Genomic DNA, 23030 nt, shown 5'->3' with positions numbered 1-23030 from the left:
TCTACTACCTCTTCCGACTCCCGCTTCTACTTCTCCCTACAAATTGTATAGCGAGTAGAAGTTTTGTACGTAAAAAGCTTACTTACTTAATTGTTTACGTTACTTTTGTACGTGTGTGTCTTAATACTTAACTTAATCTAGATTGCAGCTTCCCGCGAATTGAAAAAAATACGGTGAATAACGCTAGTGAATTATTAACCAAATCTAAAAATATGGATTAAGTACATATTTCTACGTTGATTGCTATTCTAGATTGCAAAGATAGTAGAATTTTGTAATTTATGGAAGACCGGGAGGTCAATTCACATCCAAGTCAAGTTTACATTAGATGTCAAAATTATGTAATTTTGTGTACAAGTAACCATAGGTTTTCATTTAATAGCCAACACGTGTATGTGCAATGCATATTTTGGGTGCAATATGCAATATTCGCAACAAGGCGGGAGTCATTTTGATGACGTCATTCCGCTGAAGTAGATGGCCGGCGCCGCTGTCTCCCGGCAGTTTTGGAGACGAAATACCATGCCCAACAACATACTAAAAGTTGGTAGCGGTTTCCGGATCTGAACTATCTCTTCGACCGTTTCCCATAAGGCATGGTACTATAAAACAAACTTCGCCACCCGAAATGTCAGCAACCGTTCTGTCGGTTTTTCAGCCGTGTGATTTTAAGCTACAGTGACACACTAAACCCAGATCAATAGCACCCAGCTAGTGTTTAAGCTTAAAGAGTGAACGGAATACATTGACCCATTTTCTAACTTCCAAACATTGCCATCACGTACCCGAACCGGCTCAATGTCGACACAAAGTTAAAGGTTTATTTGTCAATTTTGATTGTTAATTTTCCTCTAGAATACATTTAGTGATCGGCTGATCGCGCGGTATTTGTTCGTGAATTCGAAAATTAGCGTACGCTTAAAGCTGCTTCGTTGTCTGCTGACGTAAGTACGTATTTTACGTACGCGTACGTAATTGTAAATGCATCAAGGCATTCTTTGCCAGTTAACCATTGGATCAAAACCAATAAGTGCAGGATTGTAGACGTCGAGAATGTCGAGATGAAGTATGAAATACAAATGAACAATAATGCATTGTTTTATTTATATTTTATACATTTACACATATTAAAGTAATAACAACAACTAAATTATAATGTATCTTAGTATAATTAAGTATAATTAAAATTAAGCCAGGCGGCTGACTTTGAGCGATGAAAAACGCTTTTGGCGCTTTTGGCGGAAGGGGGAATGGGGTGTCAAAATGTTATTAATGGATAATACGAACTTCATATTAAAAGATTCAACGCAATTTTGCACTATATCGGGACAAATTTTAACTTGAACATCTTCACACGGGGAGGATTTTCATGTAAAGTGCCAATCTTGAGAGGATCTCGGATTTCGAACTACGGAAGCTATAACTGCGAAAATCGAAGTTCGCAAATTGCGGGCATTTTTCTCTGTAACTATAATTCGTTGTCTGCTGACGTAAGTACGTATTTTACGTACGCGTACGTAATTGTAAATGCATCAAGGCATTCTTTGCCAGTTAACCATTGGATCAAAACCAATAAGTGCAGGATTGTAGACGTCGAGAATGTCGAGATGAAGTATGAAATACAAATGAACAATAATGCATTGTTTTATTTATATTTTATACATTTACACATATTAAAGTAATAACAACAACTAAATTATAATGTATCTTAGTATAATTAAGTATAATTAAAATTAAGCCAGGCGGCTGACTTTGAGCGATGAAAAACGCTTTTGGCGCTTTTGGCGGAAGGGGGAATGGGGTGTCAAAATGTTATTAATGGATAATACGAACTTCATATTAAAAGATTCAACGCAATTTTGCACTATATCGGGACAAATTTTAACTTGAACATCTTCACACGGGGAGGATTTTCATGTAAAGTGCCAATCTTGAGAGGATCTCGGATTTCGAACTACGGAAGCTATAACTGCGAAAATCGAAGTTCGCAAATTGCGGGCATTTTTCTCTGTAACTATAATTACGCCTTCACTGGAATAAAAGAGAAAGATCCCCGCAATTTGCGAATTTCGGTTTTCGCGGTAGCCCCTAAAAAACGGCGAGCTTTTCGGAATCACAGCAGTAACAGAAATAGAATACAGATACAGACTGTAACTTTTTTCAATGTAATATTTACGATTTGACCCGTCCCTACTTAGGTAAATAATTTGGCTCCGTAGAAATCTTTAGAACATTTAAGTAAAAAGATAATTTAATTACCTTTTACTTCGTAATAAAGCTATTAGAAAATGAGCGTCGAGTTCTAAATTGGATTGTAAGGTGCCTTAGGGTAAGTTGAAGACAGAAAGTCTTCTGTAATGCCGTGCAATATTTTAAGCGCTGGGAGCCTAGCCAAGATGACAATCGTTCGCAGAGAAATGAAACGTTATCTGCCTCTATCGTACTAATATGATAGCGAGACAATAGCGTTCCATTTTGTATTTTGTCGTCTTGGCTAAGATTGATCCAACTGGTATTTACTTGTGCCCCGTCGCTTAGTACTCATCAATCCCACTTGGAGTGCGAAATTAAGTACCTAGGTACGAGCAAATAGGTCGCTGGTGTTAATATTATTGTCATGTAGGTACGTGTAATTGACGATTTTCAAGCTTATCACACCATCGCCTGATGTCTGACTTCACTTACCTATAGTGACGTTTCCATAAGTGCTATCCAAAAACGTTTACTGTAAAGTAGATCATTTTCATTCAGATGCGACTTAACGTTTTAATTTTGGATGATCGGCGTAGGTAGAGGAAGGGCATCTTAAAATTATAATTGTCGTTTGAATTTCAGAATCGCAAAGTCCTCCGGCCTAATTAAAAGTTTGCCTTCGGTAGCATTTCATCCACCTGTCACTTTAGCTGGCTGCCGAATTGGACCGGTTTACTGAGCAGCGATAAATAAATTAGGGATAACAGATTTAGGATTAAAATGGGTTAATCGTAAAAATATAAACTGCCAATATTTTAGCGAATATTTTAAAGTTAACAACTGTTCAAGTGTTCATTAGTACGGCCCTAGAAATATTTACCAACATGTGATTAGTAGATACTCGTACAAGCAAGATGCACTGCGAATAAATATTAGTTTTATAATGTTAATACTAGGTACATATTTCTAATTTGCTGAACACTGGTACCTATACTGATACTATGAAAAGTGCCCGTCTTTTAGGTACCAATTTCTCTCTGGGGCCGCTCCCTGGTGACCGAGGCGCGTGCTCAGCCTCAAGCCCCATTTAGACGGATCAAGATTAAAGATTCATCGTCCTCGAAGCAAATTCTAAACGTAAGAGACGCGCTGGACAATAACCGGTGGAAGCAACTTGTCCGATCCACATACCATGAAGCCCCATTTAGACGGATCAAGAACTTGCGTGAAATATTCGATACATTGCTAATAACATAGTACAATGAATTCAGTCGATACTAAATAACGCAATGTAACTAAAATTACATGCGATGTCTTGGTAGTGAAAGACCACCAAAGACCATAATTGGTCATATAACTTATATTTGTAATTTATTAACATAATTACAATGTACATATATACCTAATTATAAACATACCTTATTAAAATAAGCCAATAAAAATAAACCAATTATAAAATTGCATATTCTATGACCCTGCCTTATTATGAATATTTCAGACATGATTTGAAAACTTACCAGTTTTATGCTTTAAAACCAATTTAAAATTTAGATTGCTAGTTTATGCAATTCCTTGTAACCTTTGACATTTAAGTTAAGCGATCGAATTACCTATTAAAAGTTAGAAGAAATCAGTGTTCCAGGTTTTCTAGGAGTTGTTCATTGCCAACCACTTTCTGAATACCTATGCTAGGTGCGACTGTTGTTTGTTTGAATAGTTTTTTTTTACACAAAAGGTACATGCTCGCAAACAAAATTTATAATATCGCCAAACTGTAACCAGTTTGTTGGGGAAGGAAGCGCTCACTTAACTAATCGAATCATGCACCTAAACAAAACAATTAGTATAAAACAATAGCATTTAAACAATAGGTAATCCTTATTATAATCTAAAAACTAACATGCACACATATGCTTAACAAGTTACATATCACAATTTCCAAAATTTTAATTTTCTAATATTTTTAATCTCTTTTTAAGGACCGGCTTACTTAACTTAGGTTTCCCTCTTAACCACCCTATTTTGTTAAACAGTCTCTAGAGGCACTAATATTTATTTAACCTTTTCCCATAATAATTAACCGTAATAGTGTTGAGGTATTTTCATCGCCAGACGAAACCGGTTGTCAATTTTACTGGTAGTTCCAAGAGAGCGCTAGAGTAGGTAGTATAAGAGCGTTTTCCAAAAAAAATGTACATTTCATTCATGTCTTCAAAATATTGACTTCTTGGGCTCATTTTACTCAGAATCATTTGTACATTTACGCCTCATACATGAAAAAATGTGTCCCAAAATTATGTATGAAAATATATTTTTCCAGTGCGTCACGTTCATACAAATAAAAAAATTATTCATACTAAAATGTAACGATCTGGAAAGGAAATCTTGGGACACATTTTTTCATGTATTATGAGATTTATGAGGCGTGAATGTACAAATGATTTGAGTAAAATGAGCCCAAGAAGACGAATGAAATGTACATTTTTTTTGGAAAACGCTCATAAAGTAAAAGTAAAGTAAAATTTTATTTTTGAAATCAGGCAATTACATATGTTAATATGTATCAATTTTGTGGATCACACTAGGCTAAGCCTGTCCCGTGACTCCACGTTTACGCATTATGTTAAGAGCCATTAAATATGTAGTAGTACATTATGTTTATATAGTTACAGTATATATGTCGGCGGCAGATCGTAAAATCGGGCATATCGAGATATTCCTAGGCATATCATGAAACGCCGCCATTTCATGATCTGACTATAAAAGAGGCGGCAGATCGGTCAGACCAATGTATTCGTTGATATTCCTAGCTTCATACCGGGCGCATCGTAAAATAATTGATGAGATATTCCTAGGCATATCATGAAACGCCGCCATTTCATGATCTGACTAAAATTAACTCAGGCATATCACGATCTGTCTTATAAAAGATTCGGCAGATCGATGGGAGCAATGTATTCCAGTGTTGCCAGGGCTCTGGAGTCATAAGTTACGTTTCGTTTCCCTAAAAGTCACGTTTTTGCTGCTTAAGTCACATTTTTAGGGTTCCGTAGCCAAATGGCAAAAAACGGAACCCTTATAGATTCGTCATGTCTGTCTGTCTGTCTGTCCGTCTGTCTGTCCGTCCGTATGTCACAGCCACTTTTCTCCGAAACTATAAGAACTATACTGTTGAAACTTGGTAAGTAGATGTATTCTGTGAACCGCATTAAGATTTTCACACAAAAATAGAAAAAAAAAACTACTGGGTCTAAAATTTTGAAAAAAATACACAAAATAGTTCTTTACCTATAGATGACAGAAAAATCTATTAGAAATATTAGAAATGTACAGTCAAGCAACTTATCACCATAAAATTAAAATTGATGAAACTGGCCAAATTGGTGTTTGCGTCCGCGCGTCCTGTTTTGATCGGATAGTTTGGTCGGAGTGGGGGGGGGGGGGGTTGTCTTCGTCTGGGCACGTCGGTCGGAGTGGGGGGGGGGGGGGTTGTCTTCGTCTGGGCACGCCTTAATCTACCAACCTTAACCCAGTCACATCAGTCCACAAACTACTATAGTCCGTCAACCAAATCTTGTCAGTAGCAATGTAAAGCAAACTAAAGTAGGGCAACACTCAAAGAGCAGTATTGCGCTAAGAAAAGCAGCAATGTACATCGAACCAAAAGATTTTTTTTTTCCGCTGAGCGCGCCCTGCGTACGTCAATTCAAATTGTCACTCGCGGTTTATTGAAAAAAATTGAAACATGGACGATGGACGGACAATTTAAAAGCGATGTTAAAACAATGTTAATCAAAATGATGAACAAATTTGAAGATATCAAAAACAACTACCTATCGTAGTGCTTATATTCTCTTTGTTCCCTATCTATGTCTTCTAAGTTTACTAAAATAAAATCATATCAAAATGCAGATAATTAGATAGTGCATATATTTGTTATTTACAATATAATATGCCACTTGTTAATGTAAATTAGTGTACTGTTCTGGATGAATATGAATACCATACCTGTGTATTTTTTTTGATTGGTACAATATACATATTAAAAATAAAACAACTGATATTTCGGTGTTTATTTAATTTAAAGGTAAATAAGATAAGGGTCACTTTTCGACTTGGTTGCGTTGTACACGTACATAAACCGCCATAGGTAAGTATTGTCTGAAGAGATACTACCTACTACGAACGCCTTATATTGGGCAAGATTTAATCCTGCAACAAACATGTATGGATTAGGTAGATATTGCGAAAGAACGGCGATATAATCAAGGCTCTTAATACTGTTTAAAAGGTTTACCTTTGTAAATAGTCACAACTGATTGCTGAAAATATTAGACATGTGGGCCTATGGACGGTTTCCAGGACACAATTTATGGTCTTGTTGGATAGATTTAGGCATACGTTTTAATTTTATTTATGCCTTTTAACCCTAAAACAAAAAAAAACTGAACATAATCTTAAAAGTTCGAAAGAGTTCTTCCAGTACTTGTTTGTTTGTTTCAGTAATGTTTACCATCAACGAGCATGATTGTACATTGTAGGCCCCTTAGCTTTGCTTATTCTTATTTAATGTATTGGTATTTAATGGTGACAGCTACAGTTAATTTTAAGAACATATATTAATTTGTTGTTTTTTTTATGGAGCGACATGCTCACTTCTGTGACAAGCTCAAATAAAGAGAAAAAAAAAATGGTGACAGCAGAAATATCTCTTGAAAAACGATTCAGAATGAAAACAAATAAGGTGACGGCTGTCATTCACGATCCACATTCCACAGAAAAAACACAATGACACGCGTTTTGGAATTATTTGAACACAGTGTTGCTAACCCGCGATTTTTCAAATTTGCCGCCTTTTACTACTGACAAGATTTGGTTGACGGACTTTAAGAAGATACGAGTCACAGTCAGTCAGTGCGAAAAAAAAGTTTTAAAAGTTTACACTGTCGCGGTGTGGAAGCGCGAACGCGAGTGTGGAGTCGATTTCCCTGTCTGCGAATCTTTAATCAAAAGAAAATAAAAAAGTATATGCGTAAATAATTTACCCCCGGATAAAATTAATGGTTTTAGAGCGCTCAAAAATCTCAAAATGACTGATGCAGTACAATGAGTAGTATAGATACAGACTAAAAGAAATGAATCATTACACTAAAAAAAACTACTACTATCAAACTATATAACACCGTCACGTCAAGGTAACAAGTCTCATTTTGCCATGACTGATAATAAACATGATTGTTGATGTAACGTCAAGGGTCAGCGCAAGTGTCAAATTTCTAGAGTTCCTAAATTATACGAATTGCAAAAATAAACTTGTCCAAAAATCGACTATCTTAAAAAGTCACAAAAATTGCCTCAAAATCAAGTCACGCACATGTCACACGAGAAGGCGAAAAGTCACGAAAAATGTGACTTTTGTGACCATCTGGCAACGCTGATGTATTCGTCGAATTCCTAGCTTCATTCATAGCGATCGCATCGTAAAATATGTAATTGCATTTTTTGCCACTGGTGGCGCTGCATTCTATATGGCTCTGCGTCCGAGTCCAGTGTTGCCAGATCGTACCTTTTAATACAAGTTTACGTTCCTTTTGAGCCTTGAGGTTTGCTTGATATGGCTGGTGGTCGCTAGGCATATCATGAAATTCCGGCGTTTCATGATCTGCCTAGGAATATCACCCATTAAGGTTGGCACGATATGGCTGATGGTCGCGCTAGGCAGATCATGAAATGCCGGCGTTTCATGATCTGCCTAGGAATATCACCCCTTGAGGTTTGCACGATATGGCTGGTGGTCGCTAGGCAGATCATGAAATGCCGGCGTTTCATGATCTGCCTAGGAATATCACCCATTGAGGTTTGCACGATATAGCTGGTGGTCGCTAGGCAGATCATGAAATGCCGGCGTTTCATGATCTGCCTAGGAATATCACCCCTTGAGGTTTGCACGATATGGCTGGTTGTCGCTAGGCAGATCATGAAATGCCGGCGTTTCATGATCTGCCTAGCGACAACCAGCCATATCGTGCAAACCTCAAGGGGTGATATTCCTAGGCAGATCATGAAACGCCGGCATTTCATGATCTGCCTAGCGACCACCAGCTATATCGTGCAAACCTCAATGGGTGATATTCCTAGGCAGATCATGAAACGCCGGCATTTCATGATCTGCCTAGCGACCACCAGCCATATCGTGCAAACCTCAAGGGGTGATATTCCTAGGCAGATCATGAAACGCCGGCATTTCATGATCTGCCTAGCGCGACCATCAGCCATATCGTGCCAACCTTAATGGGTGATATTCCTAGGCAGATCATGAAACGCCGGAATTTCATGATATGCCTAGCGACCACCAGCCATATCAAGCAAACCTCAAGGCTCAAAAGGAACGTAAACTTGTATTAAAAGGTACGATCTGGCAACACTGGACTCGGACGCAGAGCCATATAGAATGCAGCGCCACCAGTGGCAAAAAATGCAATTACATATTTTACGATGCGATCGCTATGAATGAAGCTAGGAATTCGACGAATACATCAGCGTTGCCAGATGGTCACAAAAGTCACATTTTTCGTGACTTTTCGCCTTCTCGTGTGACATGTGCGTGACTTGATTTTGAGGCAATTTTTGTGACTTTTTAAGATAGTCGATTTTTGGACAAGTTTATTTTTGCAATTCGTATAATTTAGGAACTCTAGAAATTTGACACTTGCGCTGACCCTTGACGTTACATCAACAATCATGTTTATTATCAGTCATGGCAAAATGAGACTTGTTACCTTGACGTGACGGTGTTATATAGTTTGATAGTAGTAGTTTTTTTTAGTGTAATGATTCATTTCTTTTAGTCTGTATCTATACTACTCATTGTACTGCATCAGTCATTTTGAGATTTTTGAGCGCTCTAAAACCATTAATTTTATCCGGGGGTAAATTATTTACGCATATACTTTTTTATTTTCTTTTGATTAAAGATTCGCAGACAGGGAAATCGACTCCACACTCGCGTTCGCGCTTCCACACCGCGACAGTGTAAACTTTTAAAACTTTTTTTTCGCACTGACTGACTGTGACTCGTATCTTCTTAAAGTCCGTCAACCAAATCTTGTCAGTAGTAAAAGGCGGCAAATTTGAAAAATCGCGGGTTAGCAACACTGTGTTCAAATAATTCCAAAACGCGTGTCATTGTGTTTTTTCTGTGGAATGTGGATCGTGAATGACAGCCGTCACCTTATTTGTTTTCATTCTGAATCGTTTTTCAAGAGATATTTCTGCTGTCACCATTTTTTTTTTCTCTTTATTTGAGCTTGTCACAGAAGTGAGCATGTCGCTCCATAAAAAAAACAACAAATTAATATATGTTCTTAAAATTAACTGTAGCTGTCACCATTAAATACCAATACATTAAATAAGAATAAGCAAAGCTAAGGGGCCTACAATGTACAATCATGCTCGTTGATGGTAAACATTACTGAAACAAACAAACAAGTACTGGAAGAACTCTTTCGAACTTTTAAGATTATGTTCAGTTTTTTTTTGTTTTAGGGTTAAAAGGCATAAATAAAATTAAAACGTATGCCTAAATCTATCCAACAAGACCATAAATTGTGTCCTGGAAACCGTCCATAGGCCCACATGTCTAATATTTTCAGCAATCAGTTGTGACTATTTACAAAGGTAAACCTTTTAAACAGTATTAAGAGCCTTGATTATATCGCCGTTCTTTCGCAATATCTACCTAATCCATACATGTTTGTTGCAGGATTAAATCTTGCCCAATATAATATAATATAATTGCGATTCATAGCGATCGCATCGTAAAATATGTAATTGCATTTTTTGCCACTGGTGGCGCTGCATTCTATATGGCTCTGCGTCCGAGTCCAGTGTTGCCAGATCGTACCTTTTAATACAAGTTTACGTTCCTTTTGAGCCTTGAGGTTTGCTTGATATGGCTGGTGGTCGCTAGGCATATCATGAAATTCCGGCGTTTCATGATCTGCCTAGGAATATCACCCATTAAGGTTGGCACGATATGGCTGATGGTCGCGCTAGGCAGATCATGAAATGCCGGCGTTTCATGATCTGCCTAGGAATATCACCCCTTGAGGTTTGCACGATATGGCTGGTGGTCGCTAGGCAGATCATGAAATGCCGGCGTTTCATGATCTGCCTAGGAATATCACCCATTGAGGTTTGCACGATATAGCTGGTGGTCGCTAGGCAGATCATGAAATGCCGGCGTTTCATGATCTGCCTAGGAATATCACCCCTTGAGGTTTGCACGATATGGCTGGTTGTCGCTAGGCAGATCATGAAATGCCGGCGTTTCATGATCTGCCTAGGAATATCACCCATTGAGGTTTGCACGATATAGCTGGTGGTCGCTAGGCAGATCATGAAATGCCGGCGTTTCATGATCTGCCTAGGAATATCACCCCTTGAGGTTTGCACGATATGGCTGGTCGTCGCTAGGCAGATCATGAAATGCCGGCGTTTCATGATCTGCCTAGGAATATCACCCCTTGAGTTTGCACGATATGGCTGATGGTCGCGCTAGGCAGATCATGAAATGCCGGCGTTTCATGATATGCCTAGGAATATCACACCCTACTTATTTGATATGCCTAAACGTCGCTAGGCAAATCGTTAAACGTTGATGTTTGAACGATATGGCTGGTAGTCGCTAGTCAGATCATGAAATGGCGGCGTTTCATGGTATGCCTAGGAATATCGCGATATGGCCGATTTTACGATCTGCCTCCGACATATACATTACATTTTTAAACTTATATCTAGTACAAATAATTAACAAGTTCGCTTATGAATATGAAGATAAGATGTAATTTCAGAATTAATTAGATTAAAAGTTGCAGGTACATTTTTGATTGACAGAGTAACAATTATTTACTATTTTTATTATTTTACTAGGAAGCAAGTTCATGCATTATACATAGTATTTTATTTAATTATTTGTTATCTCTAGTTTTAATGTATTATTTTCTTTATTTATTTTATTATTATTAGTTTGTGTGTGTGTGTGTGTGATTGAACTACGATATGATTTTCAGGATGCTTTCAGCTTCTTTTTGTTCAATGTCGAGTAGCCATTTCCTCAGCAAAGGTTTTGCGTCTCGAACACGCTTAACACGCTTTTCTTTGATTTCGCACCTTTTTAAGACAGCATGGTACAAATAGGGATGTGCAAAGTCGGCGAAACGGCGGGCAAAAGCAGTATGCGCTTTATTAGCTACTGGGATTTTAAAAGTTCTAGTTTCCAGCATATTGTTGTACCCCTCGGACTGTAGGACTTGTTTATGTACTTTACAGGTGGTTTCCAAGATGTAAAGCTTGTGGACACTTAAAACTTCTGCCTCTTTGTACAACCGACTAGTTGGGAACTGCCGAGGCTTCTTAAGCGTAAACGAATATTTCATTATCAATTACCCCACAAAAGTGGCCCCATGTTTAAAATTCATTTGTTTACGTTACATGTCGCTTTGGGTCACTAATTTACATATGTCTACCAAATTTCAACTTAATTGGTCCAGTAGTTTCCGAGAAAATAGGCTGTGACAGACGGACAGATAGACGCACGAGAGATCCTATAAGGGTTCGGTTTTTTGCTTTTGAGGTATACGGAACCCTAAAAATTTAAATGATTATTGATTACTGTTATGTATGTATATTGGTGGAGGGTAGGGTTAAGTCTCCCCGCGCGCCCTCTGGCGCCGGCTATTTTGTAAGACTTGTCAGTCCGGTAATAAACCTATGTACTGAACGCACGGTCTTCTGCTTTACACCCCCGAGAACCCTCCGTATCATCCCCCTGGCTTATATATACCAATTACCTATTGAGTTAATAAACAAAACTATTTACATAAGCAAAACAAACTTATTCGCGAAAGTTGTTGCTACTTGTTTGAGGTTCTTCAAAGTTCAAAGTATTCTTGAATTTAAATTATTTTATTTTTTGAAGTATTTGTAGGTAGCTATTTGGCACAATGACATCATCGTAATTTTTACATCTAATAGAAGCACTAACTACCTTGTTTTTTTGCTTTTTATGCTACCCTACATCTGCTACATTTTTAAAGTGGCCGGTATAATAATAATAATAAAGCCATTTATTCCCACAAAAACATAAAATTCAGGCAAAAATAATTATAGGTAAGTAACTAAAATCTACAAAAGATAAAAGAATTACATTTAACATATTAATTCATCGTTAAGTGATTCTAAAAGAAAATCGATTAACATCAAATACTTAACTAATCATAACTTACTCAATAGGTACTCATATCATGCAAGTGATTACAATATTATTGGTTCATTTTATTTTAACAATCTAATTATAAATTATTGATTATGTAAAAAAAAATAATGATTAAACATTATATGTATATTAGGTAGGTATTTGTGCATAGGCAGTTTTACAAGTATTATCAATCACTTTTATTTAGTTAATAATTTATTTAATATCTTTAATTTTTTGTTTGTTTTTTCTTTTAATTTATTCGTGTAAATAAACATAGCAGTTATGTATTTAATTGTATAAGCATATTTAAAATTAAATTACGTTCTCTACTTTCTAAGAAAGAATATTGGTGTTATTATTTAATCAGTAGGTACATCAAAAATTTCAATAGGTATATAAAGTTAAAATTACTAAGTAATTAAAACAAATTATCACAATTAAGTACAAATTCTATTAAAATCTAAAATAAATTTAATTTCAGTTTTTGGGGACCCAATTTTGGCTAAAGGCCTCCTCCATGCATGACCACGATTTCCTATTTTGCGCGAGTCTAGTCCAGGAGGCCTACCGCGAACCACGTTCGACGTGTTGCCTCTCTGTCGCACTTGTAAATTCGTACGCAAGTGTGACAGGGAGGCAATACGTCGAACGTGGTTCGCGGTAGGCCCTCAGGTCCCGCCGGCGAACTGTTCGATGTCGTCTCTCCAGCGTCGGCGCGGTGGCCCTTGCGGGCTCTGCGGCGCGACTCGTTTAAATCGACTGCAAATGGGCGTAACTGTCAATAAATTAGCACAAATTTAATAAAATTTCCGATGTAAAAGGGCGTATCGTACAAAAAATTGGGAGTTACGCCAAAATGTCTCACAACATTTATTTGAATTGGCAGATACGGCAAAATGCGTTGGAAAATTGTGTTCACGCATTGATTTTTCGTAGGGCTTAACGGACATTTTTTTCAAGTTATGGAGACGTTAAATATACCAATCGATAGAGAAAAAAATACTGAGTATAACTGCATTCATGACTAATTTTCGTCATTTTGTCCCTTACGCCCTTTGAGCCTACGGTAGTCGATATATTATAATAACAGTGATGTATCCACGTCACGTACAAATACACACTCCTAATACAAAGTGTACCGTTGTTACCGTCACAAATAAATCTAGCTAGATCAACCAATTTAGAGACAAAAACCGAGTTTGGCGTAGCAGCATGATCAGATATAATAAATCGTACACATAAAGGTAGGCGGTCGTGTAGGTACACTTGTCGTAAAATACGTGAGTGAGGCGGGCTCGGCGATGTTCACCGTCCCGCCTCGCCTGCTGTTCCCGTGTTCATTCATAATTCAACGCTCCAGCACTAAGATCGGACACTCGCAAGTTCTCTGCCTTAATGAATAGAGGCACCAATCAATGCAAATTGAAGCTTTATTAATTACGCAAGCACTTCGCGTGCATTTAATGAGCTCTGAGTTCAGAGTAAATAAGAATGGCTCTGATATTAAAGTTTTAATGGGAATGGGCTGACCTCCATCACAGAGTATGCGGCTGCGGTGTGGTTTATGCGCGCTGCTCATTTCCTTTTCATACAAATATCTAGATAGACTGTGCTCGTTAGCACAATGGGTGCCTCGCATCTGATCGCTAGTAGTCACGTTACTAAATAATCATTAAAATAAGATACCTAACAGTTATTTTTAAAATTGAACACTTATTTTTGGATTAGGTTATTATTTAGGTTTTTGCATAGGACACAACCACGAATATAAGTACCTAAACAATTTTCATTATATTCTATTTGCTGGGAAGCTGTGAAGACTTCTGTCAAATAAGATGGGCCGCTATTACCGGCGGCGGCTGAGCCCGGTCGCTCGGCACTGAGAACGTCTCCTTCCTACTGCTAACCAATCAACTGATGCATAAATCCATCCATGTGAGATGGCGTGGCGTAGGTATTTAAAAGTTGACTGACCGGCAGAATAAGCTGGTTGCTGAGATACTAGTGCGAGAGAGATGTATAGAAAGTAAATTACGTAGACATTAGCGTAGGTATATGTCAGTAATGACATTGACACTGCCAGTGACTCGTACGGGTACAGAAAACAAGTGAAGCTTACTGTAAATGCAGTCGCGAGCCTGCACCGTTACGTTAGGTTCTACAAGTTGCGATGTTCTTCGTGTACCTATTGGTTAAATGTGCTATGGATCACCGTTTAAAAGTTATTTACGAACTAGCAAAAAGCAGAGCTTTGTAAGGGCTCGCGGAGTTTTCCTACCTAAACGTACCGGACCGCGACTTTGATCCAGTCCAAGGCTTGTTATATGATCGATCGAGTGGGTCCGTTAAGAACGCAGCTATAAGTGAGAGCAAGAAAGAAATATACTAACCGGACCCCGGTTGCTGTCTGGTAAGCCTGTCTGTTACAGCTTTTACTTCGTCCATTAAAAACGGGTCCAGACGACAAAATCAAATTGCCAATATCATCCACATATAATATACAATTTCATAAGCGCTTATTATTACATCCTACACGGTCGCTCAGTACTTTTTGTAAGGAAGCAAACTGGCTTTCCTACATAATGTTGGGTCAGCGAGCCAATGTCCTTGAATTTAATTTTTGCGTCCACACCACACAGTTGAGCGAAAAACTATCCCGTCTGGATACCTACTGGCGGTAATCACGCTGCTCCGCACATAAACAAACACACAGTTCCACTAGCTACAGCCAGGGTTCAGCATCAGCACTATCTTGGGTACTGCTCTTCTAAGTGCTCATTAAGACATGTCAGATGACCAAAACAGCGTGTGCCTATGTTGCCCCAAACCTATCTTGGGTACTAATCTCCTAAGTGCAACGAACCTGAGTTCCACTAGGTACTGCCAGAGTTCAGCATCAGCTATATCTTGGGTACTGCTCTCCCAAGTGCTCATCATGACGAGTCGGATGTCCAAAACAGCGTATGTCTATGTTGCACCAAACCTGAGTAGCAATAAGTACAGCCAGGGTTCAGTATCAGCTTTATCTTGGGTACTGCTCTCCCAAGTGCTCATTATGACGAGTCGGATGTCCAAAACAGCGTGTGTCTATGTTGCACCAAACCTGAGTTGCAATAAGTACAGCCAGGGTTCAGTATCAGCTTTATCTTGGGCACTCTCTCCTAAGTGCTCATCGATACGAGTCGGATGACCAAAACAGCGTGTGCCTATGTTGCAACAAATCTGAGTTCCACTAGGTACTGACAGGGTTCAGCATCAGCTCTATCTTGGGTACTGCTCTCCCAAGTGCTCATCATGACGAGTCGGATGTCCAAAACATCGTGTGTCTCTATGTTGCATCAAACCTGAGTTCCACTAGGTACAGCCAAGGTTCATCATCAGCTCTATAAGTGCTCATCAAGACGTGTCGATTGATTAAAACAGCGTGTGCCTGTGTTGCACCAAACTTGAGTTCCACTAGGTACTACCAGGGTTCAGCATCAGCTCTATCTTGGGTACTGCTCTCCCATGTCCAAAACAGCGTGTGTCTATGTTGCACCAAACCTGAGTTCCAATAAGTACAGCCAGGGTTCAACATCCGCTCTATCTTGGGTACTGCTCTCCCAAGTGCTCATCATGACGAGTCGGATGTCCAAAACATCGTGTGTCTCTATGTTGCATCAAACCTGAGTTCCACTAGGTACAGCCAAGGTTCAGCATCAGCTCTAAAAGTGCTCATCAAGACGTGTCGATTGATTAAGACAGCGTGTGCCTGTGTGCACCAAACCTGAGTTCCACTAGGAACTGCCAGGGTTCTGGGTCATTTTGTTGAACTGCACGCCGACGTTGCAATTGGCGTGCAGTCGGCGTGTAGTTCCCATACAAGTTGCAGTCGTGTATCGGCCCTAAGTCGCTGAAGTAGTAGTAGTAGTAGTAGTAATCACTTTATTGTACACAACACAGGTTTACATAATATTTACAGAAATAAAGGTACAAAGGCGAACTTATCCCTGTAAGGGATCTCTTCCAGCTAACCTTCGAGTAGATGAGGGGAGAATTCAAATTAGATAGACAAACTTACGGAATGTACAGTAACACTTTAAAAGTAAACTAACCTAAATGTCCAAAAGTAAATAAAATACATAAATATTATTATAAAATAAAATACATGCTACATACATAAATACTAAACATATATTACATATAATATATTATTATTGAAGTTTGTATTATAATATGATCTTTATTTATAATTTATAATTTTAGCAGTTCCAAGCAATAGTAACACTAAAGGCGCCATTCATTAATTACGTAAGACATTTTTTTCCAGTTTTTGACCCCCTTCCCTATATGTAAGAATAGGCTGACCCCCTCCCCCTCTCATCCCTATATTACCATATATTACGTAAGAATCTAAAGGAAAAAATGAGTACACGTTTGGTTTGTTTTAGTGTTTATTATTCAAAAATATATTTTTATGAATGTTTATTTGTACGTACGTTGGTACAGGAGAAAGGTACTTGAGCTCGTTTAAGCTAACTCTGCACCGTGTTTGATAGCATAGAGTGTAGAAGTTCATATTATTATTATTTTAAACGTCATAATTTCGTAGAAATTAAAAAAAATCGCATCTTTGTGATCTTACTTACGTAAGAACTATAAAAAACCCCTCCCTCCCCCTAGTAACAAAAAATTGGAAAAAATAAGATAATTATGTTCGACCCCCCTCCACCCCAAAATCGTCTTACGTAATAAATGAATGGCGCCAAAACTGTTTCTCGAACTGAAAATACCCGATTTACGTTTGCTAACACAACATGACTGATCAGTTCATCAGCGTCACAAAACATACGAGTAAATTGACCTCCGCAGTGAATATACAGCAAGATTGATTGTTCTAGTCTAGTAGGTAGGTATTCACAGAAACTTAATTGCTAAATTGGGAATCAAACCAAGCGAAGCGAGGTGGGTCTGAATCCAAAATGTTAACCCACTTTTGTATTCATCGTTGTTAATGGCGTAAGCGCCATCGACATTATTGAAATTGAAAACACCACATAGGTATCGTTGTCTGAGTCTTACCCACAACACAAGCCTTCTTGAGCCTTTCTGGGGCTTAGTCAATTTGTATAACGACGTCCAATATTTATTTATTTTTTTACTTTTAACGCCATCTGTTAGAAATAAATAATTAACATTAGCACGAATGTTAATTCATTATTTTGCCAACAGATGGCGCTAGTAGTAATACAAAGTGTTATTACATTAAGTATTTAATTTTTTTAGGTTTATAAAATGATATTTTTCTGTTTGATAACACATCTAGACATTAATTTAAATTACTATGTTAAATCTCAAACCTAACAGTGCAGTAGTTTTTCCGTAAAGTGTACCACAAGAATGCATAGTTTGTCGAATAGTGATAGGGCTCGCTTCGCTCGCCCTAATAACTATAAAAAGCGACATTTAAGCCCTTAGAAATCTTGAGGCTTCTCTAGGGTCTTCAGCGATTCGAATACTGAATTTTTGACTTTCGCTCGATAGAAAAAGGTTCAAAATGCACTTTAGCTCACGCTTACGCTCAGTAAAAGTGAGACAAGAACATGAATGTGCTGGGCCTTAAAATCACTTATAAATCATTTAGGTACTGATTAATAACGTACATAGGTGGATTCATAAAGATTAACATTGTTGAGATAACTAAGTGAAAATAAGAATCGATTGGCATCCTCACCTCATGCCGCCGGTTCATAGGTAGCCCTGGTCCCGATGGATTAACTGCTCGTGGCTTAGACTGCCAAGTCTCATCGACATTAAAAATGTAATCCGAATAGCGAAAACGAGTTTAGCTTGCTCAGAGTCTTCGTCCTTTCTGATGAATAAATAAGAGGTATAAAAAAAATTAAAATTCCTTATTTCAGACCAAAAAAAATTAAGTCATTTACACAGATGGAAGTTGTTGCAGATTACTTCCATAATTGTCTAAGAGATTATTTATCATGTAATCTTCAAAAAAATGTGGTGTGAAGTGTGAATGTTGTAGTTTTTGTAGTAAGATTTAGATTTTAAAAAACCCGGGAAACAAAGCAAAAGCACTTAAACAAAAGTTTTGTATTTTCAAGCAATGAGTGATGTGATGTAAATACCTATTAAACGAAACAGTCGTCAGCTGCAGTTAAGGACATTGAGTAATAATCCTTAATCAGAACGGGAACTTTAGAGTGACATTTAGGGAATTTTATTTAAGTTAATGCAACTTGCACATTATGGTTGAGGACAATATAGCGTTATTTTTCAAAGTTTTTATGTAAATTATGGTAAAACTATAAAAAGGAATTCGCGTCAGATATTATTTATTACTTATGATTAATTTATTTCATGAAAAACGAGATTTACGTTACAAAATACCAGATTTCAGATTTCATAGATAGGCGCTGTACTGTACCTAGTAATTTTGATACTTACCTAATATGAATTGCGATCAAAAGTAACCATTTCTGAAAATACGAGTGATTTTTTTGAAGCGGCTAATTTGGAGTTTGTATTAGAGTGTACGTACGATTATTTGACTGATGGCGACTGTCCATATTGTAGGTACAGTCACGCTCCGTGATTGGTACGCCATTTAGGGTTCTATCTAAATTGAACATTCCATAGCGAAAGTATGGAACAACCAATTTATTTAAGTAGTTACTTTACCCATGACATGACTTACGCATGATTTGATCTCTAGACATGAAAACCAAACTAATAATACGTAATAAAAATACCGATGGTTTGTTTCAGGACTTCATTTGTATAGATCAGGGAATAGAAAAATAGAGAAAAAATGATTTATGCGCGTCAAAATAAAATAGTTTTCCTAACGTTTCCTAATCAAGATACGATACCGATTATGATCTTAAACGATACCTACATCAGTATTTTTGTTACACACACTCTTACTCTCACTGCTGATTTCAAAAGTAACATGATCCAAAATGAAACAATGCAATCAATGTCTGTCTTGGCGATAACATTAAATTCATTTTTAAAGCCTGAGGCATTATATTTGTATTATCCCCGTACCTATTGCTGTTGGGAAGTTTGGTTAGTTGGTTCGTAACTTCGTACCGCTTAATTCACTGTTTTGCGTACATTACCTACTTAATAGAGTGCCTACAAAAGTATTTTTTTTTATTGATGAAGTGGAAGAGACAATACATGACAATGAAGTCGTTTTCAAGGTATTCTTAATTGTATTCGCTTTCGTATATCTTGGCCACTGGAGTTGTTATCAATTTATCAATATCTGAGAGACCGAGCTTTGCTCGGAAAACATACAAAAACTCGAAAATGTGCGTTTTCCCAGAGATAAAACCTAGCTATATCGATTTTTCGCCCCCAAAAACCCCCATATAGCAAATTTCATCGAAATCGTTAGAGCCGTTCCCGAGATCCCCGAAATATATATACATATAAATAAATAAATATATAAATAAATAAATATGCAGGAATTGCTCGTTTAAAGGTACGAGTATTAGATTAGATAGTAGGGTAGGTCTCTTTTGTTTATTTATCATATTTTTTAATGACAAGCAAAATCCCAATAAGTAGGTATTATATTGTGTTTTAAGTTTGAAAAACGTTTGCAATTTGTGGACACGAAATCCTACTTTTGAAAGCTCAGCAAGTCGGAAGTTGGCCGTTTTTAAGCGGATGTGACAGAAAAAGCCGGATATCAGGCTTATCCGGGCTGAAATACGAGGGGGTCACTGTAGTAGTACCTACATAAATAGCGTAAATACATTTGCAAAAGAAAGATGTAGCTTTAGTAAAATACATAGACAGGTAACAATTAATGTAGCGTGTAATATTATAGTACCCATTGTGCTTAATGGCCAAGTTGAACGAAATGATTGGCACAAAAGATTTGTAATGGCTTTCTACTGAGCTATAAGATGTATCAGGTATCAGATAATTTACCCATCGCCATCGTTCTAACAATGGCCTGACATTTTACACCATAATTTTAACGTCAGTCAGCTGCAGAGAGAGGTGACCGCCCTGCATACAAAAAGTTCTATGCAGGTGGGGTCACCTCTACTTACCTATCTACTTACGCGTAACCTTTCAAAGACAAAACAAAAACAATTCGGAGAAACACAAGACCTGTCTTGGTGCATTATTGGTGTGTATGTGTTATTTTATTTTATACAAATGTAATACTCATGTGAAATTAGTAGGTAATTTTAACACCAATAATTTGGAATATTAAAAGCAACGTTGTTGTTCAAAGTATGTATTTACTATTTACATTGTACTTATAAGCTGTCCTTGATTAGCTAAGCAAGCACGAGAAAGATATTGTAACGTTTATTTTATTTAATGTTTTCTCTACGATATACAGAATTACAGAGAATATTTAGAGGAAAACCGCAGAAAAATAGGCACAGAGAATGCTGTCACGAGCATGTCCCGTCTCCAAGGAGTTTGCTCAATGTTCTTGTGGCGAGAAGATAGCGGGTAACAAGTCGTTTGATTCGAACGCGCTCGTGTGATAACGACTCGCCGGCGGAACTGCACACAGAACTCTTTGTAACTTTTCTTCATTATGTGCCTTCATGTGCTTACGGCAGTTGGTGTGAAACGTTTATTTCATAAGGTTTTGTTTAGATAGTACAAGTAGTACTTTAACAAGTTTAGTCGACAACGGTTTCACTCACTTGAATTTTTAGTTGCTATAGGCGACATGTTTCGGTCCCGTCGCGGGTCCTTCCTAAGGCTCGAGTGCTCGCGGTGGCACGAAGTGCAACCGTTCTCGTCTAAACAGTTTAAAATAATGTCTCACGAAAACTTAATTTCGATTAGTAAGTACTTTAACGTCCACAAAAATAATGTATCAAGGGTGAAGTCTTACTTGCATAGACTTTAAGAGCCCAGCAACGTGCACACTAGCGCCACTGCTAAATAATCGTGATTATTTAAATTTAACGAAATATATTTAAAAAAGGGGGCCGCTACGGACTGTATCTTGTATTAAAGTACCTTTTGAATACATCAAACTAGTTTCCATGTTGCTGGATTCGTCAATCCATGCGTCCAAAGTTAAAACGGCCGTTTTTGTTTTGAGTTTATAGATAATGTATGTATGCTTGTTCGCGATTATCTCGCGTTTGGCTCAACCGATTTTGATGCGGTTTTCAGAAAAGTGATTGTTACATTTACATTGTGGAGCAGGTTTTAGTATACATAGAGCTGAGCTGATGCTGAACCCTGACTGTACCTATTAAAACTCAGGTTTGGTGCAACATAGACACACTCTGTTTTGGTCATCCGATACGCCTTAATGAGCAGTTGGGAGAGCAGTACCCAAGATAGAGCTGATGCTGAACCCTGGCTGTACCTAGTGGAACGGTAAAAATCTTAAATCAAGTCGCCTTAATAGAAAGGTGGGAAGGAGGGTGAAGGGGCGGGGGGAGGGGGGAACCCCCCTCCAACTTTCCCCCCGCGGAGATGCTTGGTTTTTGAATTATTAATGGTTATAATTTGAGGTTATGACAGTGCCAAAGATTATAATACAGAGAGGGGGGGAGGATGAGGTGGACTCCGTGGTGGCTCCGGCGCTGCGGGAAGCGCAGCCCCGCCGTCCTGGCGTAGAAAAGTGCGGCACCAACGCTCGCCTCCGCAGCTTCGGCTCACTCGGTGCCTGCACTTTCTTACGGCAGGCGGGGGCTGCCCTCCCTCCGCGCCTCCGGGCTTTTACATACACTCTAGGGCAGCCATTCTCAAAGTGTGTCAAGAATTTAGAATTATGCTTATTAATAAAACAAGCAACAACGGTTGCACTCCAGGAGTGCCGATAGAAGTGAAAATTCACCTGACTATGTTACCGACGCCCGGTAACACGATACATACGTTTAGCGGCGGTATTCTATTTATTTATTATATACGTATTATTATCATTCTCAAATAAGATCACACTTTTTCATCGACATGTTTATTTACATACCTACTGCCATGACAACGTCAAATTATTTGAACATAGGTAAAGAGTCTCGAAAAGGAATCCGCAACATAAATGTCAAATAACATTGAGTTTTTCTTTATTGATTTAAATGCCATCTAAATTAACCTAACCTAACCAAACCTATCCTATTGAAGCGCGGCACCCTACCGCTGCGCGCGAGGCTGCCCGCCTCCGCGCCGGGCGCCGGGCCCGAGCACCGCTCCCCGATATGAGTGGCCATCTAAACCTTACGCCTCTTACGGTCACGTGATCGCCGCGACGCTGTCTCGAGTTTATCATTTTTTCCCTACCTCAAAAAGTGCCCAGCGCCGCTAAAGAAGTTTTCACTTCAAAAATACACTTCTAAAAACTATTGTTTTATTGTAGGGTTCCATCAAGTATTTCGCTTTCCAAAAGGGTTCCGTCAAAAAAAAAAGATTGAGAACCGCTGCTCTAGGGGTAGGGACCACAAAGACCACGTGGGGTCGGGGTTGACAAATTCGGTTCCAAACAGAAAATATGCTCGGCTCAGGATAGACAAGATCACTCGGATAGTGGAGTGCTCTGATTCGATTTTTGGTATGTATGGTGTACAAAAGTAGCTACAAAATT

General features: G+C 38.2%; 1 protein-coding gene across 1 annotated transcript in view; it reads left to right on the top strand.

Annotated features, from left to right (window-relative positions):
* LOC134662595 (death-associated inhibitor of apoptosis 1-like) overlaps nt 1-22651 on the top strand; it is a 32233-nt gene extending 9582 nt beyond the window's left edge. Inside the window, exons 2-3 of the mRNA XM_063518866.1 lie at nt 21994-22167; nt 22574-22651. Coding sequence (XP_063374936.1) covers nt 21994-22167; nt 22574-22651 — 252 coding nt within the window. The remainder of the gene's footprint in view (nt 1-21993; nt 22168-22573) is intronic.
* Nucleotides 22652-23030: the final 379 nt, after the last annotated feature.

Source organism: Cydia amplana, chromosome 3, assembly GCF_948474715.1.
Source record: "Cydia amplana chromosome 3, ilCydAmpl1.1, whole genome shotgun sequence".
Lineage (NCBI taxonomy): Eukaryota > Metazoa > Arthropoda > Insecta > Lepidoptera > Tortricidae > Cydia > Cydia amplana.
The sequence above is the reverse complement of the archived record's forward strand: the minus strand, read 5'-3'. Positions and strand labels throughout refer to the sequence as shown.